Below are 15,888 nucleotides of genomic sequence, written 5' to 3'. Positions count from 1 at the left end.
GAATAACAGTTCATGATGCAGTTATACTTAAATAGAATTCCTTTGAAAGACAGACAAGAAAATGGGCAAAAATACTTTATGGACATTCAATTCGAAGTCACAACAAAGCTTAGTAGCACATGAAGAATACAAAAAGACAGTGATGAACATTCCCCAACTCAGTAATAACTGCACATGGGCAAGAGTGAAAAAAAAAATGCTTGAAACGTGAACACTACAGAAATGTATCACTAAAAAATGTTGAACTGCAGTGACATAATATTGGTCTTCAGTCAGTGCAGTAAAATGTTCCACAATGTCGATAAAACAGAAAAAAAATTCAAATGTCTCATGTGGATGGTGGAGAAACAGATTATCCTTGAATGCCGATAACAACTAACATTTGTAATGATATGACGTTTAGATCCCACTTACCAGTCCAATGAAAACTCTTAACAAAAAAATGCAACTGCTGTGCCTTCTTCAACTAATAGTCATTTAGTGCAACTGCATACAAATGTAATTACAAACAGTTCATATGTTACTTTCATGTAAAATCAAGGTTTACGTTTCAGTCATGTTGATGTCATTCTCTAAAAAATGTTTCTGTACTTCAACCAACCACCAAAAATAGGCTCCTGAAAATCACAAGCAAGGCAGAAATACAATTTCATCATCACAAACATTCTTGTCCAGGCTTTCAGGTTCAACGTCTTGAAGAGTAGCAGGAGGAACATAGAGTCTCAATAGTTAGAAGTCGAAACATTTCATGATGGCATCTCTGTCAAATTTAAAATTGAGGAAGGCCCGTGAAGAGAGCAGGTGTTCACCGTCTCTGTGGAGGACGGTCTCAAGACTGTTAGCCGAGTTGCTTCGGTGTGCATCTGAGGATAAGGAATAGTTAAGCAACAAATCTTTTATAAAAGAGAGAAAACCTGTTTCAGTTCCAAGGTCATGACCGTGCTCAATGGGAAAAATAAAAGGACCAACATTTGTCAGCATTTATAGAGTGAATTAGCCAAAGATAATGTTGGTTATTTGCATGAGAAGGTGACAGACATTCAACTCGCATCCACATGTGGTTAACTCAAGAACCACTGAGCTCCTTAGAGATTGTAATTCAAAAAAGGACAGTAAAAAGTGCTATGCTCTGGTACCTTTCTCAACTCTGCTTAGCAGCTTCTGGCTTACAAATGATCCTCATTCAACATCAACGGCATAAGAACATACCTTTATCAAAGCTGTCCTGCAGTCTCCTGGGTTGAAGCTTCTTGTCTTCTTTCTGAGAATAAAAAAAAAAATACTGTTCATTGATCTGTTTTTGACAAGGTATTCCCATGACCTGTTGAGATATTGGTGAAATGTATGTATACAAAGTAATATAAGATGACTGACTAAAATGGTTTTCGCCTGCTGCTGGTTGTCACTGGTTCCCTTTTTCACATAGGAGTCCTGGCTTTTCTTCCCGTTCACTTTGCCGTTTGGACTCTGCGGCAGAAAACAAAAAGGGAATGTGGTGGATCGTGAACGACAGAGAGATAAACTCATGTTTGCATTTACACACATGGGATTAGTAAAAAGCAATTTGTTTGGTGGCCTAAGAGGCAGAGGGAAGTCTCTGTGAATGAAGAGGTAAAGCATGACAAAGCAGGGGTACAAGACAAGTTCAGGTGGAGGAGGATGACCTGCATCACAGAAAATGATTAACTATCACAGCTGTCCTTCTTCGAGTGAGAATGTTTATTATGACTTCAAAATGTTCTATAGCTTGTACAAACTCCTCACTTCAATGTGAGCGACAAACCGTTCTGGAGGGTGAATTGGGTGGACAATATTTTACTTCAGACAGCCATCCAGTGTTACTCACCAGAAAATACTCATGCTGGCCGGATGTCTTCTGCTGCTTGTTTTTGGCCCAAACATCCACTGAAAAAGCCTCGATTCCTTGAGAACGTCTGGATTTCGACCTAGCAGAAGAAAAGGTGAGATGTTTCCAAATTTCAGGAGACCAAGACCCACTCCAATGTTTATTTCTCACTGTCTGAAACCTGAACCAATACTGCCGCTAATATGTGGACTTTTACAGGCAAATGAGTTTCATGCCGGAAAGATATTGATCTTGTGACATTGTGATACTGTAGGATTAATCTAATCTAAAACAAACAACAGGGATTTCATTGACATTTTCTTCTTTTGTTTGCACCATGTTTGCCTGGGTCTGATGTGATGAGTCTAACTATATTGGCGACATGATGCGAGTTTCTTTCATAAATCAGTCCTGAGGCTGGATTCCGTTTTCAAAACTAGTTCAAAAGTGATCCCCACATACTTTTAATGTCTCTAGTGTAAACTGCACTGCCACCGGTTTGGCTTATATGATGGAGCATCTTATGTATATACAAAACCTATGTCCTTCTTCTTTAGTGTGTATGGCTTATATTCCGGAGAGCTCCACAGGAAAGTACAGTGTCTATATAGTTTACATATAGCACAAAGCCACATTCGTAACCCTCAGTAAAAAGTAAGGCAAATCCTGTTTAATGTATTGTTAACCACGGTTCTGGAAAAATCGAGGCACTTACCTATTGTTCTCTGAAGGCTTGTTTGGAGTGTGTCCACTGTTGGAAAACTCATCATCGCTGTCTGTGGACTCTGCCTTTGATCTGTTGATCCACTCCCGAAGCGGTCTGCAGACATTACGATATTAAAACCAATTAAACTATACTGTAAATGCATTTATTGATCCAATTAAATATTTTTCCTTTTTTCTTTTAATTGTTCTATTTTTTCCTATGATGAAGTGGTAAAATCTCATTATCTAGCATTTAAGATGAAAATATATCCAATTACATTGAAAAATAGATTTCATTTTAGAATATTTTTAGTGATAATAACAGTACTAGAGCTTTATTTATAAAGCACCTTTTGAGTACCCTGCTCACAATGAGATTAACAGAACACCTCAGCATTTAATTTTACCCACCTGATGAATGGGATGGCCATAAAAAACTTGTTAGGAGCAAGTCCAAGTTTTGACTTCGGAGTCATGTCATTTCTGTGACTCGGCAGTTTGTCAATAGGGAACCACTCAATGTTCTACAAACAAAAAGAGACAGAAAATCAATTCAGCAGTAATAATACTCTACAATGAAATAAAGCAAAACTGAATATCATACTCTGATCTCCTTTCTTGTTTTGGGGTAGAACTTAGTGTCCTTTGACACTCCAGGTATTATATAAAGCCTCACAAGTTGGTCGGTGATCTTCTGTTCTATGTACTGCTCTTTGCAGATGCGGTTTTTTATGTCGAAGCCCGTCTCCTCCAACACCTGCATAAGGACACTTACTTTGACATACCAACTTATGAAACTGTGGGGTACATGTGCGCCTCACCTCACGGACGGCACAGTCATGAGGAGGCTCATCCTCGTTCACTTTCCCTTTTGGAAAACCCCAACCTGACTTGGCAAGGTAGCCTTGAACCAGCAACACCTGAAGATTGAAACAGCAACTGGATGAAAGTTTTTCCATTAATTTAAAAAAAAAAAAGGAAAAGGTACACCTACATTTTCCAGTGATTCATCAAGAATGATAGCCCCATATGTCGGCACACCCATCTTGTACTCCTTCCATTGCTCGAGAACTTTCTGCACATCCTCTCCATGAGGCAACAGGAATGGACAGTGATGGAAAAGTTTATAGCCGTCAAGGACAATAAAACTAAATGAAAACATGCGTAATGACCACTTTGAAGTGGACAACCATCCTGTCATATAAAGTTCCACAACATGCTACAATTCAGCAGTACTGTTTTAAATATACAGTTGCCACTGTTCAATAACTAGTCATAGTCCTCACTGTTTAAGACTGAATATCATCTGACAGTTTGGTTAGCAGGCATGACTCAGTAACACAAAGCAGCTATTAAGTGTTATAAGCCAGTAACTTCCTAGGTCCTAACTGAGTCGAGTAAGGATATCGGCTTTGGCAAAGTCCCGGATGCCACAGTGTGGAGCTCCAGGGGTGTTCTGCATGCAGAAGTCCAGGTAGAACCAGTGAGCCAACTCAATCTGGAAGCACACACGAATCGCATTGTCCCTCTCCTCACTGGGAATGTGGAGGATGAACCGACTGGTGGGACACAAAAAGAGAAAAGACAGAAAGAAAACGACATTCAGTTGCAATTGACTCATGTACTGTATCAGGTCCGTTGACAGAGGACATTGACCACAGGAACCAAAGACCAGTGATGGGTGGTGTAATGTGAATGCTACTGGGATTCAAAAGTAACATCTCGAAAAATGCCATAGTGTGGAACCTGCACACCTGAACAGCCGCACGGTTGATATTCATAACCGAAAGGCAAGCACTGGTAATGTTAAGATTATTGATAAACAACTGAGTACTAGATGCGGTTACGGCCCAACAACTTGAGGTGCAAAACGAATGCATGACCGTGACTTGAAATAAAGCTTCGTAAATCTTGTAACAACAGTGTGCTCCTGTGTTTACGCTGTTCAAGTGGCGGGAGACGAAACAGCAGCGACGGTCTACCTGCTAATCTACTGTCGGTGTGTTTTTAAAAAATTCCGAATGTTGTTGTTATATTAACGATTTAACATGTTTCAGCATCAAATGCCAACCACGTTCAACCTACAATATTACAACGTCAAGACAAACAATACATGACACTGTCGCCTGTGGAGGGCGCTATGTGTATGAAAACACGTCGAACTTTTCCCTCACGAAACAAATTGATAATTTGTGGCCCAGTGAATTAAACAGAATTACAGCAAGACTTAGGACACGTTTGTGATACATAGTTATTTACCTGCACAGGTCGTCGAGCACGTCGGTTGGAATCTCAATTCTTTTTGTCTCCATGTTGTTCGACAACATTCAGGTTCCTACTTGAAGCAAGCAGGAACGACCGTGAAAAATGATCCAGCTACATGAACAATACTGCCGTCACATGTCCGTTTCGTCGTCCCCTGATCGCAGTCGCCGTTTGAGTAAAATAAAGGTGATAAAATCAAGTTTCACTCATTCTTGCAGTGATCCACATCCACCGTGAACTGAGAAGAATTCTTTAGTGGGCGTTTCAAACAGGAAGGTAATTATCCAATCGAATGAAGGCGCAGTTGATCGTTCGACACATGATTGGTTTATCTCAACGTTCTTCAAAAACCAAAGACTACGCTTTACAAGATGTATACCCCCCATGTACATAGATGTTCGTGCACACATAAACAAAACAAGTTGAAAAAATAAAGTCAGTTTTTCGAGACTGAAAAAACCGCGGAAAAGTCAAAAGTGACCGGTGAATTATTTTTGACAAAATTAGATTTTCTTTGCAAACAATAACACCATTTCACTCAACTGCAGTCATCAGATATGCAAGTCACATCCAAAAAAATAAACACATGCATGTCCCTTCCAGGGCTCCGTAGTTATCATTACTTTTGGTCAAATCCATACAATGGTTCACCTTTTCTGTTCTCAATATATGACAGATGACAACAACAATATAAAAAATGTGCGACGAGGAAATACTGAAAACCGTATTGTCTGAATTAGAATCAGAATGAGAATCAGTTTTAATGCCAAGGTCTGTGAGGATCCCACCAACTAGGGAAGTGCTTTGGAATAACGTGCAATAATGAACAAAACATAATACATTAAAATGATAGAAACATTCAGATTCATAACTCCTGAAAACAAAGCTAAGGAATCACCTACATACTGTATGTCTTCCTTGGCAAAGTGCGGACTGGGTGCCAAATGCAGCCCATTGACTGTATTTATGTGGCCCTCCTGAAGTCAGAGAATCAGAATCAGAATTTAATTTATTGCCATGGTCAGTGGGGAGCCCACAAACTAGGAAAGTGTTTTGGAATAGAGTGCTGACAGAAAAACTAAACTAAACTAAACTAAACTAAACTAAACTAAACTAAACTAAACTAAACTAAACTAAACTAAACTAAACTAAACTAAACTAAACTAAAATAAAATAAAATAAAATAAAATAATCACGAATATTTCAGGATTCAGAGAAAAACTAAAAAGCTGACTTTGCTGTCTGACATTTTTGTCTTTTTTTTTTTATTATGATGCAACTGAAACGTAACTTTCTTGTTTGAATATTTTTCTTTAATTGTTCATCTTTTACGTTGGCTATTTTAGGAGTATTTCTTGCCCCTTATACATCAGAACTGAATGTAGATTTTAGAATGTAGATGTGGGTTTTTTAATGTATGAGACAGGTCGAGAATCTTTAAATTGAATGTGGGTTAAATTAAATAAAACAAAACATTTTCTGTGCATTTTTAGAATGTCATTTCAAAATCACACATGACGTCATCGCTTGATTTTTTTATTTTCAATTTTATCATACCCTCCTTTCTTCAGGTTTGACGAACCCTCTCTGGTCTACAGGTGCTGTTTTTGTTGAACCAATACATTTACCTTGAAGTGTCTGACAATGAAAGTGTCTCTGCCGAGGTCACGTTTCCAAGTGTTCGGCCACTCATCTAAAGTGGCTGATGTATGTAATAATGCAGTGATGGAAACACGTTCATGTAATGTTCCACAGCTCTTAAACTTCAACATTACTCACGTGGCCATCAGCAAACATCAGAAGGTGTTTGCATCAATGCGTTATTGTGAGACCAGGACGAGACCAACCTGTCGTGACTATACGGTGTTCCATCAATACAAGCTTGTCTGAACTCGATTGACGATAACAACGTGTAATAAATGTTTATTATCCTGTACAGTAGTCACACAACTGGGATTTAATCTGAAACTGTAGCGTTTAAATGAACATGTCTCGTCATCACCTGCGGAACAACCGTGCATTAATATAATTCTGCAAAGTCATCAAGGCTCAGCAGGGTGTGGCCGCACGGACTGTAACGGCGCACTGTTCATTCCCTGGGTTTAGTCTTGCAGGAGGCTGTTTTCAACAGCCGGAAGCATCTCCGTTGCTCTTGACCGGTCACAGGTTAAACTATGTTATCAGATAATCTATGCACGAAAATTAAAATATAAAACCGACCATAAGAATTCACAGTACTTGAAAAAGATGGACGGAAAACCTGAGAACCAAGAGGGGGGACAAGCAGTCTAATATAATGAAGGCCTTTTAGAAAATCAAGCCACCCGTTCTAAGGTCGAGCAGGGTGGATGTCTGCTGTCCTTCATACTAAAATCCCCAAAATTTAAAATTTGATTTCTCGGCTTGACTACAAGAAATCTTTCCCACTCATTCTTGCCAATCCGGGAATGTCTGGTATTTCACAGACAACCACAACAAAGAGACGATTTTCCTATCTACATGTAAGCATACGGTCTTGTTCATAGCCTTTATTAATTAAACTATTATATAGAACAATCTGGCATTATATATTCGACAAAGACACTTACAGATAGGGAGATGCATACATTTCACGTTAAAATGTCAAATGGTTCTGTCCAATGTCAATCAGAAATAAGAAATAAAATACAATAAGGATAACACCCAAAATAAAGATAATGAAAGTATAAGAAACAAGGAGCGAAAGAAAGACAAGAAAATCTTGTTCATAGTTCTCACACTTTATCAAGTTTTTATTCGAGGATTGAAAGAGCAACAACCCAGGTGGGCGTGAGAGACACTGCACATGCTTTTATTATGGCGAGTTATACGGAAGTGCGTCTCATCCCGCCCAACCTGCTTGACGCTCCAGGAGTCGCGGTGTGGGCTGGCAGCAGTTGGACAGTGATCAACTTCATATTTCATCCGTCTCGGCGAAGAAAAGCGTGCGCAGCCATGGCACAGGGGTTGAAGGAACGATTTGAGAAGTTTCTCCACGAGAAGAGCCTTCTTACTGATCTCTTGTCAAAAGTAGAAGCGAGGACTGGAGTGAGCCGGACGTACATCGCGTTGGGTGAGTGCTGACAGATGGAGGATGGAAAAAGAACAGAGGAGCCGTTCATGAGGACCGGCCCTCCCGTCAGCCGGACATGAGACGACTGCGTTTTAGATATAATGTGATACAGTTTTTGTAGCTAAATTGATGTCTGCTGTCGTTTATCCCAGCTGTCATCGGCTTCATCGCCGTGTACTTGGTCGTCGGCTACGGCGCCTCCCTGCTGTGTAACCTCATTGGCTTCCTCTACCCCGCGTACATCTCGTAAGTGACTGCCTTATTACGCACTCACGCACACACACCCCCTCCGGTTTGTCATGGTCTTATTTGTTTCCATGACCGAAATGTGTGCTGACAAACAGAAACGTTGCCAAAAAACAAAATGGTTGACTTTGAGAAAATAGTGGAAGGATTCACCGAATGACAAAGTTGTATGAATATGGCATTAACACAAGGTGAGTATTCACCATTTCATCATGCTTTCCAAGCCACACACGCTTCAATGGTTGTTGAGCCTGTCATGGCACGGTCGCGGATGGTTTAGCAAACTGGCAGACACACAAATGTACACACACTTTGTTGACAAGATTGTGCATCCGAAATCATTGTCATTTAACAAATCAAGACACCTGAAACATCTGAAGTTAATTGAATTCAACTTCTGTTTTTGTTTCTTTATTTTTCAAATAGCTGCTTTTCCCCAAACCATCTTCATCCAGCTCTTATAGTGTAATTACTTGATGTGTTTTGTAGATAATGTGAAGTGTCAAGTCCAGATTTGATCCGTGCATCATATAAGGGGCCAGGCGTGTCTTTAGTCTGAATATAAGTTCAGGAACACTTCAGGGCCGACATTGTCAGGTGGCTGATAAAGCTCTGGCAACGCAGGCCCAGATCTGTGAGATAACTATGTGATGACTCGGCTGTGATGTGTCTTCCTGGTGTGTGTGTGTGTGTGTGTGTATGCACGGCATAGGCACGTTTTGATATTCTAAATGTCAAAGCTCCTGCTGTCATTCATCATTTATCCCGTTTTTATGTTCGGATGCGGCTCACTATTCATGCATCCACAGTCAACATGATGCAAATGTCTTGTCATCGCCTCCAAGTTCAAAGGCAACAAGGCGAAGCCGTCATTTCCGAACAGAGGAGATTCTTCGCTTGAAGCTGAGATGTTTTTTCAAACACAAAGAAGACAAAAGCAGGTTGTGTGTGAACGTGTGCTGGCTAAAGACAGATTGAGGAAGGTTCATTTCACGCTGTCAGCCTTGTGATCATAACTTCTTCCTACAAAATCACATTTTTCAAAATGATACAACTTACAAAACAACTCTAATCTCATTTAATCAATTCACATCAAAGCGTTAGACCAACTGTCGCCTCAAGCTGTTAATCAGAGGCTAAACAAATACGATTCACGTATTAAGAGAAGTGGGTTTGGGTTTTTGAGCGTCCAAGACCTCATCAACTGGTGGATTTTTGTCTGGTCCCAGATCTCCACACTACTTCGCTCCCCACACCAACAATACAACATCATTCAATACACTCTCTCCACCCCACTTATTCAATAATAGCAAGAGCACATCATTTGCAATGAACATCTATCTGACGCTGAGTCAGCCACACCTCAGATGTGTGATCGGTTCACATGAAACATGGTGAATTCTCTGACTTTACTTTGTGACAGCTGAACCATTTTGCTCATTACTCAAAATAACAAAACTGTAAATGACTCATCGCTCACATGAGCAACATTGGAGGAGATTGCAGCAAACCAGCAGACGGGGATCTTCGGGATGTTGTAATAACTCCTTACAAGCTCATTTAAGTGTGGCATATTTTAAGTTACAAGTTAGTTGCTTATTCTGGATCATGTCTATGTTAGTTTGCTTGTCACAGTAATGGACATTTAGGTGAGCACATTTTTCAACAGAACCCATGTGATGATAAAAGAAATAGCTTGAGTTGTGTGTAACCATGACGACCTGACTCTCAGACATGTTCCATGTGACTCTCTCTGCCGTCATGCCGCGTGTCTCCTTAGTGGGTCAGCTATTTGTTAACTCTGTGTGAGCACATCTGTCTCACTGTTGCGCCCAGTTGCTCTGCTGCATCCTGGTTTGTGAATCGCTCCTTGAGCTGTAAAGTCTGCTAGGCCTGCTGCTTCAGTACGAAGCAGGAAACGGTTTTCACTGTGCATTGTGTGCGGCTCTTGTACGTGGCAAACCTAAATTGATGCCATGTGTGGACATAGACAGGCGGACCAGTGTAATTCTTTATTTACTCGGCTCAGCCTGTGAATCTTAAAGTGGAAAGACTAAAGTTAGTACAGCAAGTGCTTGAGAGGGAAGAGAGTAGAAGGAGTCAAAGCAAGAGAACTGTGGTAGATAGTGTTCAGTCGCAGATAAAGTGGAACAAGATCACATGTCAAGCCAAGGAGGGTTAGCACACCTGCTGAGCAAATATTTATGTTTATTTTAATATTTTTGTGGACATTACATTTTTGCCTTTCAGCACCTTGGTGCTTTGTTTTTTGTATATGTAGTTGATCTCGTAGCCATTTTTAGGGACACTGCCCACACCGTCTTCTGGTGACACCACAACATTAGAGCCATTTCAGTGAGAAAAAAAAGATGGAAGGAAGACTAGCGCATACAAACACACCGGACTTGTGCAACAACAGCTTCTGAAAGAATAGAACATTCTAACAAAGTTACATTATGTACAATAATGTCTCCGGTCTCACATGACATGGAGTCTGACATGTTTTGGTGATTCTAGCTTTATAAATAATAACAACACTGATCAGGACAATTGTCCTCAAACAAATAAACCTTTCCAGGTTTATATTCTGTGCTGGCTAGAAAACAGCCTATAGAATGGCAAAGCTTAAGCATGATAGTGTCTGTGGGTGGTGAACTGCCTCTGGTTCAGAGAACGTAGTAATGACTAAGCTTATATCGAGCATCCTCTCACCCTGTCAGGACAGCATCAACGATAACCGCAGCCACGGCCACATACAATGAGTTGGTTCGTTAAAGGAACCATGATAAAACAAAGATGAATTAAATTCATAAATCTCAATTCTTTTAAAGGAAATTAAGCATTGAGTAATTCAGAGTATTGACTCTCATAAAGAAGTAAAAAAAAATGTGAAAAGTGAAATATGAAAGAAAACAAGTAATGTGTTACACTGAAAAGTGTAGGTTTAAACATTAGAAAGATAAGAGGATCTCATGACTGCGACTGCCCTGAAATGCATTGAAGAGTTTTATTTGACTTCTTGTGTGTGTTCTTGGCTGCTGTTTTTGTTAAGTTTGAAAACCCGCGCACATTAGAGGGAGAACATGGTCAAAACACAGTTATTAAAATGGAATATTTACACAGACATACACACACACACAACAGATCAATACACAAATGGATAGCCACAAAAAAGCCCTTTAAATGCAAAAAAGGGAGAAAAAATCTCAAAATGCTATGAAACATTGATGGGCACGTGACGCAGATTCACAATACTCAGACACGCTTTTTCTGAGTCATTCTCACAGTAGTTGCGTCAGTGACATTGTGCTTTTGCATGCAGGTACACGTGTCTGATGTGGTCGCTATTCTTAATGATTAAATATCCTTATTTAACTATCATCAAGGATAACTGATGAGTCACACTTGTCTTAATTGATCTTTGTTTTATTATTTGTCATCTTCATGGATGAACAAGAGCAGTGACACAGACTCGATCTGTTCTCCTGTGTGAGAAGGATTGATGTTCAGCCCCGTGTTTTTGTTCCCAGGTAGAATGTAGACCTTTTTAAAACACATAATAATACGCACATCTATAAAAAGAAAATGCAAAGTGCAGTTAGATGAGTTATATTTTGCCTGACTGATGTTTAATATTTCTCTTGAGGGATTGAGAGCTATCATAGAAGTGTCTCCACTTGACTTTCAATAAGCAAAGTAGGATCGTGTCAAGTACATTGGACTGTCAACATTTGACATTATTTTTACATAAATAAAGATCATGGAGATGCACTGGGATCAAAAACGCTGATGATTTTCTCACAGCTCTTGAGCCATTGAATGACTGTTGCTGCAGCGCCAGTGTTTTCCAGAGCTCCTCCTGCTTCATCCTTTGTTAAATACAAGAGGGAGACAGAACAGACAGGTTTTGCAAAGTTGGATCAAATGCTCTCTGCACGCCACTGAAGGAGTTTGTTGGTGTAATAAATAAAGGGGCTAGTTTGAATGCATGATGTTGACATGGGCGCTGACAACAGCAAGAAAGTTGAGTTCTTGATCACTATTATTTGGAAGACTTTCTGTTGAGAGATGAACCTGAACTACATGAAGAAACTGCTCATGGCAGTAGCAGCTGTAGCCTTCAGCTTCAGGTTGTTAGATGAGACACACCCTTCAGACACAAATCCAAATACACTTTTACAAACACACACACAAGCTTGCTGAGAGTATTAGCCTGACTGGAACTTTGAGTGCATGTATCATAGCATAAACACCTCGAGCTCAACCGCACAGAACACTTTTCACAGGTGACAACAGGAAGTTGGGTTTCCACATATATTTTCAATGCAACTATCGAAAGGGAAGCTGAACATGAGCTAAAAAGAAACCTGTTTTTGAGTGTTCACTGAGAACATCACTGAGATGTTAGATGATAGTTTTTAGCTCCCAGGTCAGGCTTGCTCGATAAGCCACGCCCATCTCGCGCTTTCACACACGCACTTGTACCACTATCTTTGTGGGGGCATTCCATTGACTGTCATGCATTCCCCAGCGTCTCAGCCAAACCTAACCATCCAAAACAAATGGCTAACATTAACCAGGATCTAATCCAAGCCAAATTCAATTGTAATGACCCTGTTATTCTCAAGCCGTCATCCTCAAATTGAGGCTTAACCTTGTGGGGACCGGCAAAAATGTCCCCGCATTGTAAAGCGTCCTCACAAGGGGGCGTGTTTCCAAGAAATGATCCGGTCAAGTATAGCTAAACCAGGTACATGCTGAGCTTAATATACTTCAACCTCTTCTTTTTCCATCATTTTATTTACGACATGAAGTCAGTGATCATTTCTGTAGAATCTAGATTTTAAAGTAGTTCACCTCGACATGCCCGCCAGCACAATCTTCTGATCTAGTGATGAGCGCAGTGCTACAAAAGAGCATTAGCATGCTTGTCATAGGGACACACACGTGCTCACAGGCTTGTCACGCCACTGTCAAGTCCTAAACCTGAATCTGAGGAGCCTCTGTCTCAACACATCAGGAGCCACCAAGTGTCCTCGCAGGAAGATACAGGTTTAGAAACACAAGTAATAATACCATTCTATGATCAAACAGACACTTACAAATACATTACATGTAAACATGTTAAATCCAAATCAAAGTTTGTGAGACCCAACACATTTCAATTCTAACATTTAGGACTAGTTACAGAGCTGTGTAGAAGATATCTAAATAAAAGTTGTACAAACTAATAAAAGAATTTAAACATAGATTTTGAAGCAAACAGCAAGTTGCCCATGCACTTTAGAGCAGCTTTGGTTGTAAACAATATGGCAAGAAACAAGGTTTAAAAGGTCAAACAAAGTGATCATGTGATGGCTACAAGGAGACAGCACTGAGGGAGGGGCCAGTTGAGATTCGATTACACTTGGTCTGCGTGGCCTCAGCGTGTGTCTGTTATGACTTGTACCCCTGACAACATTAGAGCTGTTTGGTGGTCAACTGCTCTGGTTTCCTCCTATATTTACGTCCAGTCCGTCCATCTATGGATTCATCTATGTGTTAGAGTTGGCTGGTGTGGGTGAGAGGAAGTTTTGGCGGTTGCAGAGTAACTTGTGAACAGAAGTGATTCATTTGTGACCTCGACCCAAGTCGACTGTTTTGTCAAATTGTTGTCTTGAACTGGCGAACTGTCCTGTCACCACACACAGCAGCAGGGGATCGTGTTTCTCTCTGTGGGAGTGGCAGCAGATTAAACCGACAACATATGAGGAGTAGAACAGGGAGTGGCCAGGAACCGATGCAGGGTCAGTGTGTCACACACACACACACACACACACACACACACTGTCTGGGACGGTGAGTGAGCAAAGTCAACAGCTGTCGGTCCACACTTGGTGTCAAAGTCATGTTTATGGAATGAAGAGACGAGCGGCCGCTGCAGAGCCTCACTTCCTCATTTGACATTCAAAAGAGTGACGTGAGGAAGTTCAGTTTCACACAGGAAGAGAAACCGAGAGATTACACTTGTCTGTCAGTCATAGAGCGGCCTGCAGTCAACAATCAGATTGGCATGAACCAGCAGAAAACAAGTCACTATTTGAAGCACAACACATCTAGTTGAATTGAAACCTGCAGATTGACTGCAACCTGTCGAGCTGTGGTTGGCTCTCGCGTGAAGAGTGGGAAGAAAATGGTTGTGAGAAGCTCATTTTATTGATGGTGCACCCACCCTCCCCCCACTGCCTCTCTCTGTCCACAGCATCAAAGCCATTGAAAGTGCCACAAAAGATGACGACACCAAGTGGCTGACGTATTGGGTGGTGTACGGCCTCTTCAGTGTGGCTGAGTTCTTCGCCGACATCTTCCTCTCCTGGTTTCCATTCTACTACATCGGCAAGGTGACGCACACTCCTCCTGTGTGACCCCAAATATCTGGTTCAACCTCAAGGCACTAAAGGAAATTTTCACCCAAAAATTATCACAGGCGTGAAAATGACACCCATGTATATGTGATCTTAAATTACTGCTGTGCATCATGGGACTTTGAAGTAAGAATGGTGGGGCTCATTTCAGTGGCGTGTTTGCCTTGTATGCTGGCTCAGTGACACCCAGAGGGCGCTAAACTGTGGTTCCTGCCTATTCCTGTTCCCCAGTGTGCCTTCCTGGTCTGGTGCATGGCCCCCACCCCGTCTAACGGATCCGTGCTGATATACAACCGCGTCATTCGACCCGTGTTCCTCAAGAATGAAGCCAAGATCGACGACGCGATGAAGAACATCAAGGACAAGGCCTCAGAAGCTGCTGACAAGTTCAAGGATGAAGGTGAGATGCGCAATGTTGACTGATCTGGTCTCCTTCAAGGCAAGATGCAGTTTGAAAATCTAGCGGCTCCAAATCCCCAGAAGAAAAATCAGATTTACACAGATGTATAACTGAGTTTATGTATCTGTTCATGTGTGATTTTGTGTCCTCAGCCAAGAGAGCTACAGCCAACCTGATGTTCGAGGAGAAGAAGAGCACCTAAGACGGACGCCCCCCACACACACACCCCCTGCAAATTGCTGTTGCCTTGAAAATGTCTAATTTAACAGAAGCTGTCGTCAGCGGACCCGGAGCAAACCTTGGCCTTGATAAATAAAAAAAACAGCCCAAGTGGTTCTTTGAATTCATTTCTTTATTTATCATGTGATTTGAAGTTGCCTGGAGAATAAAACGTGTCAACTACCAAACACTTGAAAGTTTCTTCTTTCTCCAAGTGTTTGGAAAACATGTGACAGTGAAGAAAATCTCCAAAAAATGAAAATGACATGCTGTGAAGTTTAATTCATATGTTTGACAGTGAGCCAGGGTGAGAGGAGGAGGACACGCTGGGCAGTCAACCTCAAACCAACTGGATCTTTCAAGTCATCTCTTGACCTAGATGTCTTTGGACTGTGGGAGGAAATCAGAGTGCAAACTCCACACAGAATGCACTCACCACTCCACCACCTTAGGAACTGCTCCGATGTTGTATTCAGCAGGACAGCACCAGGCTCTGATCAGCTGTCCATTCTGTGCGCAGATGATCTTCCCACGTTATTTCAGGTGGTTTCCCTTTGGGGTCTCCAGTTTCTTCCCACTATCCAACGACAAAATCCATTGAGGACCAGAGATGTCCAGTGTCTGAATTCAATTGTTGCAGTGCGCTATGAAGGCTGGCAGTTTGCATACCTACGTCTTCTATTCTGCTTTGTCCTCCTGAGGAGGGTCACGT

The 15,888-nt window shown here is 41.2% G+C and overlaps 2 protein-coding genes across 2 annotated transcripts; one reads left to right on the top strand and one right to left on the bottom strand.

Moving 5' to 3' along the window:
- Window positions 1-60: 60 nt before the first annotated feature.
- Window positions 61-5,782, bottom strand: dcp2 (decapping mRNA 2). Its single transcript, XM_053881884.1, has 11 exons — window positions 4,811-5,782; window positions 3,959-4,110; window positions 3,546-3,673; window positions 3,373-3,471; window positions 3,156-3,308; window positions 2,963-3,075; window positions 2,562-2,666; window positions 1,847-1,946; window positions 1,375-1,467; window positions 1,210-1,261; window positions 61-863 (listed from the first exon to the last, which is right to left on the bottom strand). The coding sequence occupies exons 1-11, from the start codon at window positions 4,876-4,878 to the stop codon at window positions 730-732; spliced, it is 1,197 nt and encodes a 398-aa protein (XP_053737859.1). The 5' UTR covers window positions 4,879-5,782; the 3' UTR covers window positions 61-729.
- A 1,910-nt stretch (window positions 5,783-7,692) lies between these two features.
- reep5 (receptor accessory protein 5) lies at window positions 7,693-15,364 on the top strand. Its single transcript, XM_053867947.1, has 5 exons — window positions 7,693-7,907; window positions 8,060-8,153; window positions 14,395-14,533; window positions 14,789-14,957; window positions 15,110-15,364. Exons 1-5 carry the CDS (start codon window positions 7,790-7,792, stop codon window positions 15,157-15,159), a joined length of 570 nt encoding a protein of 189 aa, XP_053723922.1. The 5' UTR covers window positions 7,693-7,789; the 3' UTR covers window positions 15,160-15,364.
- Window positions 15,365-15,888: the final 524 nt, after the last annotated feature.

This window comes from Synchiropus splendidus, chromosome 1 (genome assembly GCF_027744825.2).
Source record: "Synchiropus splendidus isolate RoL2022-P1 chromosome 1, RoL_Sspl_1.0, whole genome shotgun sequence".
Lineage (NCBI taxonomy): Eukaryota > Metazoa > Chordata > Actinopteri > Syngnathiformes > Callionymidae > Synchiropus > Synchiropus splendidus.
Note: the sequence above shows the minus strand (reverse complement) of the source record. Positions and strands in the feature narration are given on the sequence as shown.